The 18,923-nt window shown below is 38.6% G+C and overlaps 2 protein-coding genes across 6 annotated transcripts in view; one reads left to right on the forward strand and one right to left on the reverse strand.

The window, feature by feature from the left end:
• TATDN1 (TatD DNase domain containing 1) overlaps positions 1-3,100 on the forward strand; it is a 31,960-nt gene extending 28,860 nt beyond the window's left edge. For all 5 annotated transcript variants that reach the window (XM_020899989.2, XM_020899988.2, XM_070477038.1 and 2 more), the window contains 2 exons: positions 481-607; positions 2,916-3,100. In XM_020899989.2, the coding sequence (XP_020755648.2) occupies positions 481-607; positions 2,916-3,018 (230 nt within the window). In that variant the 3' untranslated portion in view covers positions 3,019-3,100. The remainder of the gene's footprint in view (positions 1-480; positions 608-2,915) is intronic.
• Positions 3,101-3,507: 407 nt separating this feature from the next.
• Positions 3,508-16,561, reverse strand: RNF139 (ring finger protein 139). Its single transcript, XM_020899986.2, has 2 exons — positions 16,042-16,561; positions 3,508-5,769 (listed from the first exon to the last, which is right to left on the reverse strand). Exons 1-2 carry the CDS (start codon positions 16,220-16,222, stop codon positions 3,953-3,955), a joined length of 1,998 nt encoding a protein of 665 aa, XP_020755645.1. The 5' UTR covers positions 16,223-16,561; the 3' UTR covers positions 3,508-3,952.
• Positions 16,562-18,923: the final 2,362 nt, after the last annotated feature.

Raw genomic sequence — 18,923 nt, forward strand, 5'->3', positions numbered from 1 at the left:
GTTAAGACTTCATGCTTCCAATGCAGGGGGTGTGGGTTTGATCCCTGGTCAGGGAACTAAGATCCTGCATGCCACACTGTGCAGCCAAAAAAAAAAGCCACTGTTTTACATTCAGTAGAGGCAAAAAAAGTGTTAAATGTTTTCATGTTACTACTGTATTTTATTTTAGCTTTAGATCATTTTTTAAAAGCATAGTTAGTGGGGGAAAAGAGTGAATAGAAGTTTTAAAAGAATTTGTACAGTTCAAGATTTCATCTTGTACTTTCTTAAAGCTGTTTTCTGTTGCCTTTTACCATTTAAGCTGAATCATGGCTTATATAATAGTTATATATATTATATAATATATATAATAGTTTATATATATTATAAACCTATTATAAATATATAATAGGTTATATAATAGTTTGATAATATTCACTAAAAACAAAAATAATTTTAAAAGGTAAATCTCTTTGAGAATCTTTCTTTGCTTACCTTTAGATGCACCTTGGTGTGGAGTCAAAAGTACACATGCTGGATCAAAATATATAAAAACTTCATTTCCTACCAAAAAGAAGTGGGAAAACGGGCACTGTTTGAAAGACAGAAATGAACCCTGTCATATAATGTAAGTATCTTGTTTTCAGGGCCTTCAGAATATTAAAGTCAATCACCAACACTGTTTACAAAATGAATTCAAGGGACAGAATTAAAGTTAGATGAAATCCAAATGATGTTATCAAAGACCATTTTAATGTCGTGATTTGGAGGAATTTGTATCAGCTTGTCTTTTTTTTTTTCCCATACCCTCAACCCAAAGTGGTTTTACTATAGCAGTAAGAACTTTTAAGTGATTCTGGTCATTTGTCATTTTCTAGGGAGGGGGAAAGCTCTTAAAGCTCTCCATAGATAGAATTACCTTACCTGGCTTAAGTTCTGTTATCTTGCAGGTTTCCTGCTGATGATTATAAAAGCAATCTTAGCAGGAGACACAAATGATTTCACAGCTTGAATAAACTTAAGAAATAACACTGTTCTTTAAGCCTCTGAACAAAAGGACAAATATTAGAAAGGATTTCCTTTTTCCAACTGGAAAAAAGTGCAGAACTTTACAGAATTTTACTTCCTTGGGAAAATCAACATTTGCAAACTGAAAAATTTTAAACTACATTTCAGAAATAAACATGCCTCTAGTCTAATGCTGAATACTAATTAGCATCTATTAACAGTTTTAATTTTTTGAATAGAGATTCCCCCTCCCCCCACTTTAGACTGTAAATTCCATGAAATACATTCTGGAGCTCTTGTCAAGTATCATGGGAGATACAGGTTACTGAGGCCACAGGAAAGAATCAAGACCGTTCCCACCCTCACCCCATCAGATAAGTAGGTGCACTGTGCCAGGCACTTTGGGTAAGGCATTAAACAAGCCTGACAAAGATCCTCCTGGAGCAAACAAGCAGATAGTAAGTATAATCCAAGACAGCAGTGCTGTTATGGGGTAGGAACACACAGGACAGAGCAGCTGCCTGCCCTGAGGGGAAATAGAGCACTCAAGTAACTCAAGTGACATTTCAACTGTTTACTGAGCTGAACTGGGAGTTAGGCCAGACGGAGATAAACACACAGCTTGAGTGAAGGCAGGCTGGGGAAGAGCTGGGAACAGTGACCGCAGTGTGGCAGAAAGTAGGATGCTCAGTGATAGGGAGGACAGGCCAGAGAGTGCAGCCCATGTGCCACCATCTGTGGTTTAGATTTTATCAGGACCCAAAGGATTTTAAGTAGGAAAGCTATTGAACTAGTATCAATCAATCCATGTGGAGAAAAGATTGGAAGGGAGACTGGTGGCAGGAATCATACTGATTTCTCAGTATTATGTATTAATTTCCAGTTCCAAGCAGTCTATAGAAGAAAACTCTGTAATTTGCTGAGAAAACCGGGTCTTTAGTGTCACTTTAAATGTTAATAGATTTTCTTTTAGCATATTTTGTCAGATAAAAATTTTCAGAGTCACTTCATTCAATACATGTTAAACAAAGCATTTGTCACTATTACAGAACTTAAAAGTTCCAGTTAATTGCTAATCTCTGTCTCTGATTCCTCTAGGTGTTCATATTTTAAAAACCCATAAAGGGAAACAAAAAGCTTAAGACAAAGAATATTTAAATGTTTAATTTGACTGAATTTTCTAATTCATGCATAAGAAATATTCTGTCTACATGCAATATTGCTAGAAAACACTGCTGATAATTACCATCATTCTACGCAAAGAAAGTGAAAGACGGGCACCTTTCTGTTGCAGGGCAAAACCTACAGGAAGAGAAAGCGCCTCTCTCCCCCCGACCCCCAATGCACTTCCAAGTACCGTGTTCTAACTTCCTGCTGATGATGTGGCAGTTTCTTGCTGCCCTTTACAACTAGTTCTCTAAGCAGTGGCTTTCAAACTCTTGACTGCTATCCCCACAATACCACACTGTGTGACTTGGTACACATTTGCATATGTAAATATAACCCAAACAAAAATGGAACACTATTTCCCTTACTAAATGCAAATGTACTTTTAATTTTTTAAAAGTTAATCATGACCCACTAATGTGTCATGACCCCCAATTTAAAAGGGCCCATCATTTTCACTGGTTAGTTCCACAGCTGTGGGACACATAATATGGGCTGGCTTTATAATTTACTTGAACCTGGTTCCTGGCTCTAGTTACATGCAAGATTGTCCCAGAAATTTATTTCTAATTGCTTTGTTTTAAATATCCTAGCAGTTAAACTTTTCTGTTAACACTGCTGAAAACTTTAATACATACTGTTAGGCTTTTTATGCTAAAGATGCTGAAACAGTATCTTTTCATTTATGTGAAAAAAGATAAATATCTTTAAAACAGAATATTTACTTAGAAATTTAACCATCTATTTTTGTTTTGTTTTAGTCAAATACTGGAGATAATGTCAGCAGTAAGAGATGAAGATCCACTGGAACTAGCCAATACACTATATAACAACACTATTAAAACATTTTTTCCTGATATGTAATTGATATGTGTCTCCCATTTTCCCACCATGTATATAAAATTTCATGATAAAACTTAAGTTTCAATAAAGGAATTCTCTGGAAGTTGTCTAAAGAGGTATCATATCACTGCATACCACCCATGAAGTCAGATCAGAATTTTCTAAAATCACTTAATTTTGGTTTAAAATAGTGAAAAGCCCCCAAAGTATTTCATTTTGTAATCTCTTTAAAAGTTTAAAAGGACAATATTATGACAATGCTGCCAACACAGAATGGCTAATAAATATACTGATTTTTACATCAAAATTAAAACCATTAGCACATCCTGGTTTATACCAAAGATTAGTTGCTATAAATAAGCTTACTTCTCAACTCTCACAGTCTCTGATCTGAATCATTACTCTGAAACCCAGCTCAACTACAATGCTAATCTCGTGTCAAAAAAGTCTCAATCACTTCTGACAGCCTATTTTCCCCTTAATTGCAAAATACTCTACATACATACAGAATTTATCCTCTGGTCCAAGTTGTTTTATTTCCTTGATTTAACATAGTTTCCCCTGATTTGCATTTTTATTCTCTCGCACCCATTTTAAAGAAAAACTAGGGTCCCGAGTTGGATACATCACAGACTTTCATTGAGGAATCTTTGGCACAGTTGACGCACCATATTATTACATCTATTAAAAAGTTATTTGTTCAAATTTGTCATAAAAATGTGAAAACATTTTATTCTATGTACAATAATGTACACAAATTTAAATAGGTCACCAAAGAGACCAGAAGTAATTAAAGAGGTATATTTACAGTAGCACATCACAGTAAACGGAAAACCATTCACAGATTCAACACTGATACTGTTTTTGTGCTTGGTTACACTGAAGTGAAGCAGATTACTCCATTCTGGATGAACTGAATTTTAAACGAATACCTCAATGATCAGTAAATGCTATTTTAATCAGTATCGTCATCAATCAGTTCTTCAGCTGCTGTGCCTGTGTGCTGAATCACTCCGTTTCTTTCTCTCTGAGCATCATCATCACAATCTGTACTGTCATCTTCATTCAATTCCCTGTCAGATTCGGCAGCAGCTTCTTGTATAGCTTCCTCTGGATTTTCATTGGGTGCAATAAATCCATTGTTGTTAGATATATTTGTGTTATCCTTGATATCATCTTCAATGTACACTTTTTGATGGCACATTGGACAAGTATCTTGAATGTACAGCCATTTCCGAAGGCAAAGTGCGTGGAAATAGTGATTACACGGTGTGATACGAGCAGATGTTGTAAACTCATGATAGCAGATTGCACATACGTCATCTATTTCTTGTAGGCGGCTCCCCTTTATTTCAGGAAGTGAATTAATTTTTTTTACAGCAGTTCTACGATTCATGAATGTCTTCCAGCCATTTTTCGCTTGTAAGTAGATGTTAAAATAGGCATGTAAGCACATCATACAAGCCCGGATTTTACTTCCTGACTCAAACATCATAGTATAAGCCCCATTTCCAAACATTACTACTCCAAATATAAATTCAATAATATTGCCTGTTGAACGAACATAGTAGACATAATCATCAAGCTTTTCCCAGAGGACATTATAGTAGCCATCAATCATGAATAACGTATAAACAGTGAGAGAAACTATTACTTTTAAGCAGAGCTCCACACAAAAGGCTGTAACTGCAAATAACCATGTATTTAGTGCATAGTGATGCCAAAGAACATAACTGAGTATAACAGGAAGAATAAACAGGCAAGCAGAAACAAAGAGCACAGGAAAATGTCTACGAAAAGATGACACATGAGAGGCACTGAGCGACATTAATACAGGGTCTGTCATTCCATGGATGAAATGCAGGACTGCTGTTAATAAAAGGCACATGTTTCTGCTTAAGCGAATAAGTCTCTCTTCTGGTCTTAGCCCACTTAAACCAGTCTGAAGAGCTAAAATGAAAAATAAAACAGGTGCTACAAAGCCAAGTCGCCTGTCGTCTTCTTCAGTCGATCCAATGAAGGCCAATATTCCAAGACCCAAGTAGTGGGCTACTGAGGAGATGACAGCACTCATGCCCAGGACAGTGAGTGTGGAGTCACATCCACTAATGATAAGGTTGCAAATGAGGTCCCAGAAATCATCCCAAGAAAGAAAGAAGGAATCCGTTTCATTAGCCATTCTTAAAATGTATATTAATACTGTAGCCTGAGCTGTCATTCTTGTTAGCCAGAAGACTCGCAGGACATCTGGAAAACGAATCCTCTTCCAAGTGTCCTCCATTAATAACTGTAATCCATAAATTCGATACATGTGCCTCACTAAAAGATAAACGTATCTTGTGGAATAATAAAACCACTTAAGTTTCACTGCCAAGACAAGCACTGTATTTAATGTGAGAATCAAGGAAGAAGTAAAAACTAAAGTCTCTCGGATGTGTAACGGTAGTTCTGTGATTAAGCCTATTACAGGAACCAAGAGATCCAAAATAATTAACTGTGAATAGATGGAATGAATTTGGAGTAGTGTGATGTATCCAATTCCAAATGTTAGCTGTAGAACAATGAGTGCCATCCACAGCGAGGGCCCTTTTCGAGGAAGCAGCTCAATTCCAAAAGCTGATGTGTTGTAGGCACCATAGAAGTCAACGTGCAAAGCAGCATAATAATTTACCAACACTGAAGTCGCAGCTAATAGAAAGGCTGAGCTGTACATGTAAAACTTGAAAAGTGATCGCTGTGACAAGATCAGAACAATACTGGATACAAATATACCTAAAAAAGAGAGAAAGAGGTCATTGGAATGAAACTTTGTTAAAGAATGTTTTTCCATTAAAAGTTAAGATATTCTTCCTTTAATAAGGATGAACATTTACAAACTGATGAACAGTATGCCTCAAGACAATTTAAAGGCCAGTAAGTGTTTTGTAAAATCAGAGTTCAACAGGACAGATCAAACATATCCTTAACATCTTACTCCTTATTTACTAATTTTCAAAGTAATTCAAGTAGCATTATATCTCCAGAAACCAAATTACTAAAATATTTCCAAGATGAGATTGTTGTGATTATACACAGTTTAACAAGTTTTAAACTTGAAAGAATGTATACTGTAATTTCAAAATTATTCAAAAACAGTTTTCTTAGATACACCTGTCATTTAAAAGTGGACATTTAATTTCCAAATACATGGGATTTTGTTTAAAGTATCTTTAATATTAATATCTCATCTTGATACCAAAGCATTTAAATGCTTTCTTCTCTGAAATTACCCTCTGTGTTTTTTTCAGCTTAACTTTATTGAGGCTTTCAATGGGTAGGTGGAAGGTTTCTCCAGGTGAATGTCACATTGCACCTGAAAATATGTGTTATTTTCAAATATCCCTTGATACTGATTTCTAACATAATTCCACAGTGATAAGAGAACAGACTCCATATGATCTCAATATCTTTGGACCATGAAATTTCTGCACCTTGTTTTATGCCCCTGGATATGTTCCAGTGTCTCCTAGTTTACAGTCTATGGGAACTTAATAGAATTTGTATACTATTGTCGTGTGAAAACTGTATAAATCTGAATTATGTTGAATTAGTTCACAGTGCTTTTCAGGTCTATTATATCCTACTTCTCTGTATACTAATTCTATTAATTTTTGAGAGTTTGATATTGAAACTCCAACTAAAAATCTTAATTTATCTACTTAAAAAATAATTGTAATATGTAATTGAACTATATATAACCTTGTTTTGTATTTTCCAAGTCTCCTGTAAATGTGTTATCACACTTTGATAATGTAAAAAAATTTGAAGAAAACCTTAAAAAAAGTTAAGATAATTTCATTACAAAAACACTAAAAATAAGCAAAATGGAAAACATTTATTCCTATTAAATCTGAGATTTTTCTTAAAAGTGCTCTTTAGGATGTCAAGTTTAAGTTTTACATTTATAGTTACTCCTATTTCCTCCTTTTACTTAAACTGTGAACTCCTGCTGGCTCTTATTTTTCCTGCTGCTTAAATCTGAGAATTCTCCCTTGGGTCCAAATTCACTTTCTGTACATACTTTGCTACAGATACCAAACATGTCCTCTAAGTTTCCTTTCTCCTTATGTTTGAATCTTTTTCTTCAAATGGGTGGGTGTACCAAGTTGCTTCAGTCGTGTCCAACTCTTTGTGACCCCATAGACTAGCCTGCCAGGCTCCTCTGTCCATGGGATTCTCCAGGCAAGAATACTGAAGTGGGCTGCTTTGCCCTCCTCCAGCGGATCTTCCTGATCCAGGGATCAAACCCGCATCTCTTTACATATCCCAGCATTGGCAGGTGGGTTTTTTGTTTTATGGTTTTGTTTTTGTTTTTGTTTTTACCACTAGCGCCACCTGGGAAGCCCTTTCTTCAAACAGTCATCCTGATTATTCTTCAAACTAAAGTAGCATTCAGAAAACCAAAACGTATTTTAGTAAGTTTCCCCCCCTCCCCAACTCCATAAGCACCAATATACAGTCTCATATACACACACCATCTTTCTTGGTGCTCTGACAAATTTTTAAGTGAGATTACAATAAACATTATTATCCAAGGTTTCAACTACAGAAACCACATCCAAATATTCACCTATTTCTACTTCTGCACTGCAACTACAATACTCAGAATTTCTAAAACCTAAACCTAAACTCACCTCAAACAGCTCTTCCTTTCAATTTCCAATTTCAGTCAGAGATACCATTATTATTCTTTGAGCTGTACCTCTAGACCCCCATCCTCAAACTCTGATATTAGTGACAAATTCTACTAATACCTATATCTCCCTTTTCCTCAGTGACACCCATCTATTAGTCTGTCTCAAAAACTCTTTCACTCAAATCCAACTACAAGCCACCAAATTGCCTTTCTTCATGTCTGTGCTCAAAATACTGCAGCAGCTCTTACAGATTAAAATCTACAGGTCTTGTTCTAACATTCAAGGACCCAGTTTGCTATAAAGTATCAATAATGTTCCTCTCAACACAGGAACCAACACTTCAGATTTCTTTCCTAAACACACCCCTTCTTCTCTGCTGTAATTACAGTTGTATATTTACATTCTTCTCTTTGCCTAGCAGGATGGCCCCATCAACTTCCCAAATCCCTGACTGTCCAAATCCTACCCTTCCTACAGGCACTCAGACATTACCTGATATTGTAGTTTATAATTGTGTGTGTGCGCTTAGTCACTCAGTCATGTCTGACTCTTTGTGACCCCATGGACTGTAGCCCGCCAGGCTCCTTTGTCCATGAGGATTCTCCAGGCAAGAATACTGGAGTGGGATGCCATGCCCTTCTCCAGGGGATCTTCCCAACCCAGTGATAGAATCCTGATCTCCCACATTGCAGGTGGATTCTTTACCAGCTGAGCTACCAGGAAAGCCCCAGTTTATAATAACCTGACCCTAATATATAATGTGTCCTTGATAGCAAGCAAGGATCTGAACTTTTACATCTATGGATCCCAAAGTATTTTGTAGAAAATAAAGTCCAATTAGTATTCACTAGGGAAATAAACATTTCTGTTGAATTCTGAATTATATTTTTAAAGGCAACCATGAAAGACAGCCCACTTGGAAATGAAAAACTATGACAAGACAAAGCTGAGAAATCAAGCCATGGAGTACAGAAAAAGTGACAAACTCCAAACTAAACATCCATCTCCCCATGTGACTTCAGTATGTAACCAAGACTGACAATGCACGTTACAACGGAGGTGTTTCACAACCCACTGCAGTCAGAAGCAAGAGCCAAGTTCCTCCAAATGATGACTGCCCACAAATTTTATTTTGGGCCAATCTGTCAGGTCATTTGTGAGAAACAGAACAAAAGGGAACAATCACCTGGAAGGTAGATACATTGACCTCCGTGCAAGAACTACCCGATTTGCTGAGCAAGTGGACCACTAATAATCTCCCAAAACGCTGTCAGCTGGGAATGGCCCTTTCAATAGAAAATGGGCTTTTTTTTTTTTTTTTTTTTAACAGGATGAGAAACCCCCTACCATGGGATGTAACAGAAAATAGAATTTATTCAGCCACCACATGCCATATGTAATCTTACTTTCTCTACACAGAAAAACAAAACTCAGTAGTTTTCTCCTGAGACAAAACTTAATCTAAAATAAGTCAAAATTAAATCAAGATAACTTCAGTTCTACTTTATGCTACTTTTTAAAAAGGAAGAGAGTTAAGTAGGAACTGTAAATTATTTTTAACTTGCTATTCACAACATGGTAAATTAATCTTTACCTGTCAATATTCATGAATTTTGCTATAACTTATAACCAGACTTTATTCTAATAGCTTTTTCCCCACCACTAAAGCTTATTTTTACACACAGACTAAGGAATGATTTGGGTTTTTAGAAATACTTCCAGATAAAAAGTGCCATTTTGCTTTCTGCAATGTACCAAAAGAAAAAAAGAGAATATGACAGGCAATAAGGCAGTGAGACTACAACTTCAAAGACTGGGTATCTCTTTGTAAGTAACAATCTTATACTACTCTTTCCTGATCAAAATCACTCCCCAAGATTTAATAATGACCAACATTTCCTGATGGCTCAGTGGTAAAGAATCCACCTGCCAGTGCAGGAGATACAAAAGACACCGGTTTGATCCCTGGATCAGGAAGCTCCCCTAGAGTAGGAAATGGCAACCAGCTCCAGTATTCTGGCCTGGAAAATTCCACGGACTACCGTCCACAGTCCATGGGGTCGAAAACAGTCAGACACAACTGAGCACATGCATGCCACCACAAACATTTCGAGAATAGTATAACATGATTTTAATTCTCACCCAAAGTTTGCATGCATATGAGGTTCTTAAATTTTTCCTTGATACTCATGTTCCTGTGTATGGAATACAGAATCGGCTCTCATTTTCACAGGAAAAACGTAAGTCAACTTTCCAAGTCTCTCAAGAACTCTTCCCTCTCAAGGCCTTCAGGAAGTGTTGTCAGTAACACCGAAGTTTTGTTTCATTTTCACAACTCCAGACATTTCAACTCTTGATATTTAACCTGTAGGCCTAAGAAAATTTAGCTCCTAGACAGGAGTCCTCATTAGGATTTAAAAGTGACCTGCAATAAGTAATCAAGGCTATATATAAATGCTGCTTTACAAGGAAAAATCACCTTGGGACAGTGGCAAATAGAACTATCATCACAATTTAGGGATCTGGTTCTCCAGTGATTAGAGTTTTACTAAAGTGTTCAAGGCAGGAAAAGAGGCAGGAATCCGAATCAATTCAGGTGCTCTGAAGCTATATATGAATTCAATTCATGAAAGAGTTCAGGGCCTTTTCAATTTGGATTACCAAAAGTGAGCAAACAAAACAAGCAGACCAAAAAAAAAAAAAACAAAGCCCAAACAAAAAAAAACAAACCACCATGTACATCATACAACAAAATGTTTAACTCTTTTATGTGTAAAGTCCATTCACACCATTAACCATTCTGGAAGTTTGGGACTAAAAACTGGAAAGAAATAATAGTAATACAACTCCCCAGGTACCTTCAATACCTTTAATATATAACCTAAAGCAAGCTGTGGAAAAACATTTCAACACCTGACAGAATAAAAGTGAAACAATAGTAAAATAAATCTTATAACTGCCTTATTACTCCCAAGGGAAACCTATGCAATGAAATGTAGAACAAACAAAACATCTTGAAATGTTAATCTGTAGATGTACCTGACAAACTATAGCATAAAAATTTTTTTCTATCAAACTTTTTAAAAAAGATACTTTTATTAATAAGATAAATTGTTTTTAATTTTAACAAGTATGTTTTTATTAAAAACATATGAACATGATTTTTTTAGAAGTCCAACCCTATAGGTATTAAATGAAGAATTAACCAAATTTTGCATAAACAAACACACTCATGGATAAATACTTCTTTTTGCTTTTTATCCAAAGGAGATCCCATTATAATAACAGAGTCTTTTTCAACCTTTTCAAAAACCTGCATTTCTGAATACTCAGTGGGCATCTTCTTACTTATTGACCATTCATGTTCCTTCCTCTGTGAAATGCCAGTTTATCTTTTGCTCATTTATTTATGGAGCTGTTTTTCCTTGCTGAAAATAGTCATTTAAAAAATATTCTGACTACAGACTCTTTGTAACTATCTGTAATGCAAACATCTTCTCCAGATGTGGGGCTGCTCTTATCTCTTTCTGATGCTCCCTCTGATTAAGAGGTTTTTAATTTTAATATCACTGAATTTATTATTTCATACATTGGCATTTATATATTTTTAAATAACTTCCCTTACTCTAAGATAAAAACAAAAAAGTTCTACATTTTCTTCTAACTTTTTTAAGTTCTGCTTTTCACATTAAGATACTAATCCACTTTGAACTATTTATATGTTGACGTGAGGTAGGATTCAATGTAATTTTTTCCATATAAGTAACTAAATGACCACAAATTGAACAATCCACATTTACCTCAAATGTACTTCAACTCTACCTCTGAAACACATCAAGTTTCTCCACATACACAGGTGGTCTGTTTCTGGGCTTTCAACTCGATGCTATTTATTGGTCTAGTTGTCCATCTCAGTGGTTCTCAACCAGAATCAGATTTTGCACTAATCATTTGGCCACAATCGCGCCACACCCACCACCAAAGAATTATCCCTCCAAAATGTCAATGGTATCTGCTCAGACTCCCTAGGCTAACCCAATGCAGTCAATAATTAAAATTGCTTCACTTTGTTTTTACAGTCACAGGTTTTCTGAGTTCCTTCTACAGCACCAAAAGTAAGTCACTTTTTGCAACAACTTCACTGCATGGCTGTAACTAGTACACATATGAATAGATTCTCTTTCAACAGAGATTTAGATTAACAATTTTTGTTTTCTTATTACCAACAATGCTGCAACAAATATTCTTGCCCACATTTTCTCTAAAACTGTATCTTCAGGCCAAATATTCACAACTAGAATCGTGAGTCAAAAGGTATAATGAATTTTAATTTCAGTTAACAGTGCCAAGTGGCTTTACATAGAAATAACAGTTTACCAAAACTGTTTAACATCATCTATTTTCCCATATCTTTGCCAAACTAGTTTTTATTCAAACTTTGAATTCTTTACCAACCTTGTAAGTAAAATTTTAACTGCATTTCTTTAATTATAAATGAGGCTGAGTAATTTTTGTTTTGCTTATTGACCTTGTGCATTTCATTTACTCTGATATGCTTATCTGGGGCCTATTTTCCTCCAGGAGTAAATATTTTTCTTATTGGCAGAGTAAAACTCTTACTAGTACTTCAACTAAATATGACACAAATATTTCACCCTTAGTGTGTCATTTAAAAAAAAACTTTGTGAAAAAGAATTTTGTCATCAAGAAGTATTTCATTTTTATGTACTCAAATTTATCAAAACTTCCCTTGTAATTTCTGGATTTTCTCTTATGTTTAGAAAGGCCTTTCCAAGCCAATGAATTGTCATTATATGAGTAATACTATTAAAACAAACTCCTCTGCTTACATTTTCTGCCTTGGAATTAGATTTGCTAATTCAGCATTACGCTGCACTGGGTTACATTTCATTTAGCATTTAACACCTCCTAAGAATAGCTTAATATTCTTAAAAATTAAATATATTATGATATGATCTAATTTGGATCTCCAAAATGAGATGCTTTGTATTCTGACCTGCAGAAGCCTCATATTAGTTTGATACCAAATAAAAACATAGTAGTAACAGTTTCTTGTAGGAGAGTAAATTCTTTAGACACTATAAATAAAACTGGATGCAGAACAGATTTCCATCTTGACAATTTCTTGACAATTCCACCTTAAAGAAAAAAGTTAGACTGACAAATTTTGAGATTTATATTCAGTAGTACAGAGAGGTCTACAATTATTAAAAAACTAATCAGGGAGAACAATTGATTTCAATCATTTTTGGGTATCTTTTACACACAAACCTGTCACTTTGAATAACAAACAAGATCCTTCATTGTTTTGCTGTTCAGTTGCTAAGTCGAAACTAACTCTCTGCAACCCACCAGGCTCTCCTGTCCTTCAATGAATGGTCCTCAAATATTTAGGACATTTATTTTTATTCAGGGTGAAATTTTTTACCACCAAAACCAGTTTTTAATAATTTTATTATTCTTACAAATATGATAAATTAGTATAATTACATTGTCATAATGTGAGGAGCTTCCTTTGGGGCTCAGAGAGTAAAGAATCTGCCTACAATGCAGGAGACCTGGATTCAATCCCTGGGTCAGGAAGATCCCCTGGAGAAGGAATGGCAACCCACTCCAGTATTCTTGCCTGGAGAATCCCATGGACAGAGGAGTCTGGCAGGCTACAGTCAATGGAGTTGCAAAGAGTTGGACATGACTGAGTGACTAATACACACAATGTGAGGAGCAGCCAAGAGATAGACTTGGAAAATATTTTGTATCTTTCATAAAGTCTGACCTAGAGAACATTCTGAGATCAAAATTTTCAAATAAACAGCACCAACATTTTGCTGATGACTTCCAAAAACCAAATTATCTGTAACACAGTAGTATGGTCTTAACTGAAGTATAAAAATTTTGTTTAAAAGCTATTAATACCATGTTTACCAGTATCTAACAATTAAATGTTCCTTACTAGATTCCAGATACTGTTATAAGAGCATATAGCCTTACTTATTGCCCTTAACACTCTATAAGAGAGATACAATATTATGGTTCATTTTCAAAAAGGTAAAGAAAAGAGGCATGCAGGTAAGTAACTTGACAGAAGTCACATTCTTATTTAACCTGTCAAATACTAACTTCCATCATTTGCTACAAAAATAAGAAGCATGGATATAGTACAAAGAAAATACCAGTTCAATGTTCTTGAACTACAAAAGAGTTAATCAAAGAAAATACTCGTTTAAAGCTCCCTAGCCTGACGCTCAACCATGAGCACCCTGCATTGAAGCACCTGGTGTACAGGCCAGAACATTCAAGGCACTGGCTACGCTGCTGCCAGAATGACTTTGTGAATCCTCTCTAACCCAGTTTTGGGGTTTTTTGGGGTTTGTTTTGGCTCCTTCTCCTTGGCCTCCTGCCTCCTCTCAAAGCAGACTAGGGAAAGCCCCTCCTACCACCCTCAAATCTGTTACACTTGTTATTTATTGCCCAAAACAGAACTGGGTAATTTCGAATTTCATGAAGTTTTCTAGGAGTCTGTTAGCTTCTACTCTCTAGCAAACTTTCTCTTCTCCTATGGGGTTCAGGAATAGAAATGATCAATGTTCTCCATTTCTCAGTCTCCCCACCCCAGGAATCAGCACAAGTACTGACTACAGGCATGTATGTTATCATGTCATCAATTAAGGTGTAGAGGTGTGTGTGTGTGTGGTGGTGGTGGGGGGGGGGGGGGTTGGCAGTCATGAGTTCAGCTGGGACCACCTTTCTACTTATATAATGAAACAAGCAACTGCCTTATTATAATGAGGAACTTCTAAATGACAGGAATAAAATGCTTTCCCAACAGGTCCCTGTTCTTATTAATTTCACTGTAACATTATTTAATTAACTTCATTTTTATCCCCCTCAAATATCAGGATTAAACAAAATATGTTAAGTACAAAACATTAAGATTGCTAATTCTCTTTTTATATTGTGGTAGAAAACAGTAGTTTCAGGTGAATAATATAATGAATTCACTATTTCAATATACTGGAAATCACACAGCTCCATTTTTGCTACAAATGATGAGGGCATCACATTTTTGCAGCAGTAAGTGGGATTACGTTACTGACAAGTCTTGTGCTAAGGAACATCACATTCACATTTGTTAGTTTTAAGGCCTAGTGTTATGATCATTACTATACCATTCTGTATCTGGATTACAGCTGTACTGAGGAAGAAAATGAGGCACCCCTGATGTCTTAAGACAACGTTAAGACTAGGATCTTGCTGTGTATCAACCTCTAGAACTTTCAGTTTCCTCACCTGTAAAATGAAACTATTCGTAACACCACCCAACTTCCTTTGAGGGATTTTTGAAAGTCAGGTTAGATAATACCAGTGAAAATGCACTGCAAAAGTAAAGTATCAAAAAATGTCAAGGATTGTTATTTATCGCTGAAAACTATTTTTTAAAAGAATAAAGTAGCAACAGATGGCTTCTAACTCAGACAGGCTTAGAAAGGATCTCACCATCCGCTCGCCCTCAGCAACACTTTAAAAGAACTACCTCACTAAAACCTGACACCCTGATAACTTCATCAACAAAATCTGCCACGTTTCAATTCCTTAAAAACTTAAACAGAAATGCTTCTCACTCCGGCAATGCAAGAGAAAACGGGGAATGAAGTACAACATGCTTTTCACACTCCACTGTTATATAACGAAGATACTGATTTTCATAAATCTCATCAGTTTCTAGCCACCTTTTTATAACTGTTCTCAATAACTTCTCCTCTAAAATTTTAGGACTCATTACCAAGTATCACCTTCTTCATGAAGGTCTTTGGCAAGTCTCAAGACTTGACATTCTCTTTCGTGTGGGTGTCATTCAGACAACACACGAATACTGCGCATTTTGGAAAGGGGGAAACTGAGGCCCAGGCCTTGGCACGACGAGCCCAAGGTCACACAAGGCGAGATGGCAAAACGTAAGCAGAGGTGCTGTTTTTCCAAGGCTGTCCATAGGACGCGGTGAGACAGGACTCACTCCCCAAGAGAGCAGCAGGCACAGGGCCACATGCTCGCACATCGCTGTTTCCTCCCCACCCTCACGCAAGAGGCAAAAACCAACAGGAGGCTGACTCGCCGGGAGGACCACTCTGCTGTCAACCCCGACACAAGTGTCATCTCCTCCTCCCGCCCGGCCCACAAAGACGCCGCCCCCCCCCCCCCGACTCGGGGTGGTGGGTAAACGAAACTAGTTGACACACACACGCCCCCACCCCACCCCCCCATCCACCTGCGCACAGCCGCCCTCCCCCTCCTGCACTTATCGACTGGCTGAGCAGTCCCCGGACGCATCCTACCCCGTTCCCCTCACCAAGGAGCCGGAGGAAGATCTGGAGTCCAATGCAGAACCGGCTTTGGCTGGGATCGTGGTAGGAGTTGAAAATGGCGTCGATGATGTAAAGGCAGGGCACCCGGAGCGCCACTTCGAGCGCCGCCCAGACCTGCTGATGGGCCATCCGCACCTGCTGCTGCGGGGGCCCCACCGCCGCCATGAGCCGCTGCCACACCGGGGCTGGGCGGGCCGGGCAAGGCCGCACGGGGCAGGGCCCGGGACGGCGGCCGGGGGCGGAGGCGAAGGCAGGCGACTCCGCCCCCGCCCTCCCTCCCTCCTTTCGTGTCTCTCTCACGGCCCGCCCCGCCGCCCGCTCGCGTCTCTCGAGCTGGAGCAGGCGGCGGAGGCGGCGGCTGAGGCAGCGGCGGCGGCTCCCGGGAGGCCTCCGGGTGTAGGTGTTTCCGGCCGGCTACGGTCTGGCTCCTCCTCCCTCCACCGCCTCCCCCGCCCGCGGAGCCACCATCTTGACCTCGCCCGCCCGCCTCTGCCGTTGCTGCTGTTGCCAAACCGGGAGGCCGCGCCCGCGGTCACGCGAGACCGCGGAGCCCGCGCGCCGACGCTCGCGTCATAATCCGGCGCTAGGGGCGCTCCTCGTGCAGTCATCACGCTCGGCGTAGCAGACGTCCCTCTCGTTGCCATGGTTTCTGCGCCTTCGCGGCTTTTGGCGCCACCTAGTGGCGCAACCTCCGGGTAGCCGCCTCACCCCTAGAAGCGTCGGGGCAGTGTGGATTTCCCTGCTTCCGTGGGCGGGAATTATTTGTTACTTTAATAGAGCCCATTAAACGTCCCATAAACATGATTCAGAGCTGCTGGGAGTTGGAAAGCCAAAAGGCGCCGCCCGCCAGAGCCACTCAACTCCACGGACAGGCCGGGTCTGAGTGGCCGACCTTCCGGCGAAGATGCTACGAGGCCGCCTGGGGTTCTGTTGCAGGCGTCGCTGCTCGCGGGTTATGGAGCAGACGCTGTGGTTTGGGCTGGGTGTGGTAAGCGATACCGAGAAAAACATACCTTTGCACATTATCCTTCCTGTCTCCTACCCGATTGGGCGGAACTGCGGACACTAATTGGCCACATTAGTATTCTGTAAAGGGCAAGACCTCTGGCCTTGGTATTTAGGTCACATCTTTGAGGTATGAACACCCAGGCAATCCCTTCTCAAGGCGGAAGAGAACGTACTTTTTAATGTTTCTGTGGGGGATTAGAACATAAGACCAAAATAAGACACTTTGACATGATTATTTTAAGCTGAAGATAGTTGAGACACAGCAGGAACAAAAAGCTCTCCATCTCAGCAGTCACCCCTTCTATTTCCCTAAATGATCTTAATTTCGTGAAAGTCGCTCACTTGTGTCCGACTCTTTGCCTAGAATTTTCCAGGCCGGAGTACTGGAATGCATTCCTTTTTCCAGGGGATCTTCCCAACCCAGGGGTTGAACCCGGGTCTCCCACATTGCAGGCAGATTCTTTACCAGCTGAGCCACAAGGAAAGCCCCAAGAATAAGGGAGTGGGTAGCCCATTCCTTCTCCAAGGGGATCTTCCCGATCCAGGAATCAAACCGGAGTCTCCTGCATTGCAGGCGAATTCTTTACCATCTGAGCTATCAGGGAAGTCCTCCATTTGCCTAAAAATCAGACGTAAATTTCTACTGGTAAAGTTGTGTCCCGCCCCCTTACCAAGAGGACAGCTCAGACTCAAAACACCCTCAAACCTTATTAAACTAATCCTAATCTTCCATTAGTTTTCCCCATATGTTTACCTTCCCAGAGTTTGCCATCCTTGAAAGCCTAAACCCCTTTTCCTTTTATCTATTTCTCTACAATACATGGTTCTTTGTTAAGATGGTGTATAAGCCCAAAACTGTAGCCACCTCGTTGAGTTACTCAACACTTAGCTTCTCCCAGGCGTCTGTGCACCGCGTGAGTCAATAAACTCTTCTTTTTCTCTTGTTAATTTTAATTTTTATTTTATCAGTTTAATTTCCAGGACCCCAGCCACAGAACCTAGGAAAAGGTGTTTGTCTCTCCCGTACACTTTCTTATCCATGTTTTAACAGTTTCTGATTTAAATCTGATGCACAGATTTTTATTAGTGTAAGAATTTCTAATTAAAACTAAATACCACCTTGGGACCAGAACTTTCAGGGTGGTGGCACAGTTGTTCTTTCAGATACGACTTCAAGCAAGTCTCTTTAAACTCACTAGATCTCACTTTCCCCATCTGTAAAAATGAAGGTTTGAATAAGATCCTGGCAAGGACTTTAAAATACTGCCTTAAAATTAACTTATATGAGTGAAGTAGTTTTTAGAAAAATTTTAGGAATTTTGAAGATAAAAGATAAGCTTTCAAAGAATAGCTGCAATTCACTGAATCTAATCTCTCTAGCTTCTGCATTGGTTTGAATGTTGCACAGCTCATGTATATAGTAAACTGAGTCTACCCAGAACAATAATGTGTATTAATAAATTACCCATGTTCAAAAATAAAATTGTTTCATTTGACATTAGTGGTTCAAAAGCCTTTCAGTAGGTCTAAAGAGCCCTTAGATGTAGAATGTGTAAAATTTAATTTAAATTTTCAGTTTATATTTTCATCAGCCAAGTCTTTGTTACATGCAACAGGAACTGATTCTGGGCTATCTGAAGCAAAAGATTTTATTAGAGAATTGTTTTAATTATTTCCTCAAGATTTCAAGCTCCAAGAGTGACCATGCAATTGGTCAAGCTTATTGGATTATATATCTGTACCCAGGGCTTCCCAGGTAGCACAGTGGTAAAGAATCTGCCTACCAATGCAGGAGACGCAAAAAATGCAGGTTCAATCCCTGAGTGGAGAAGATCCCCTGGAGAAGGAAATTGCAACC

This window comes from Odocoileus virginianus, chromosome 15, assembly GCF_023699985.2.
Source record: "Odocoileus virginianus isolate 20LAN1187 ecotype Illinois chromosome 15, Ovbor_1.2, whole genome shotgun sequence".
Lineage (NCBI taxonomy): Eukaryota > Metazoa > Chordata > Mammalia > Artiodactyla > Cervidae > Odocoileus > Odocoileus virginianus.

Excerpts from the sequence above, each read along its gene's own strand:
- RNF139 (XM_020899986.2), bottom strand. The coding sequence starts at position 16,222 with ATGGCGGCGGTGGGGCCCCCGCAGCAGCAGGTGCGGATGGCCCATCAG. Across the intron at positions 5,770-16,041 it reads GATCTTCCTCCGGCTCCTTG|GTATATTTGTATCCAGTATT; the intron begins GTGAGGGGAACG and ends TCTCTTTTTTAG.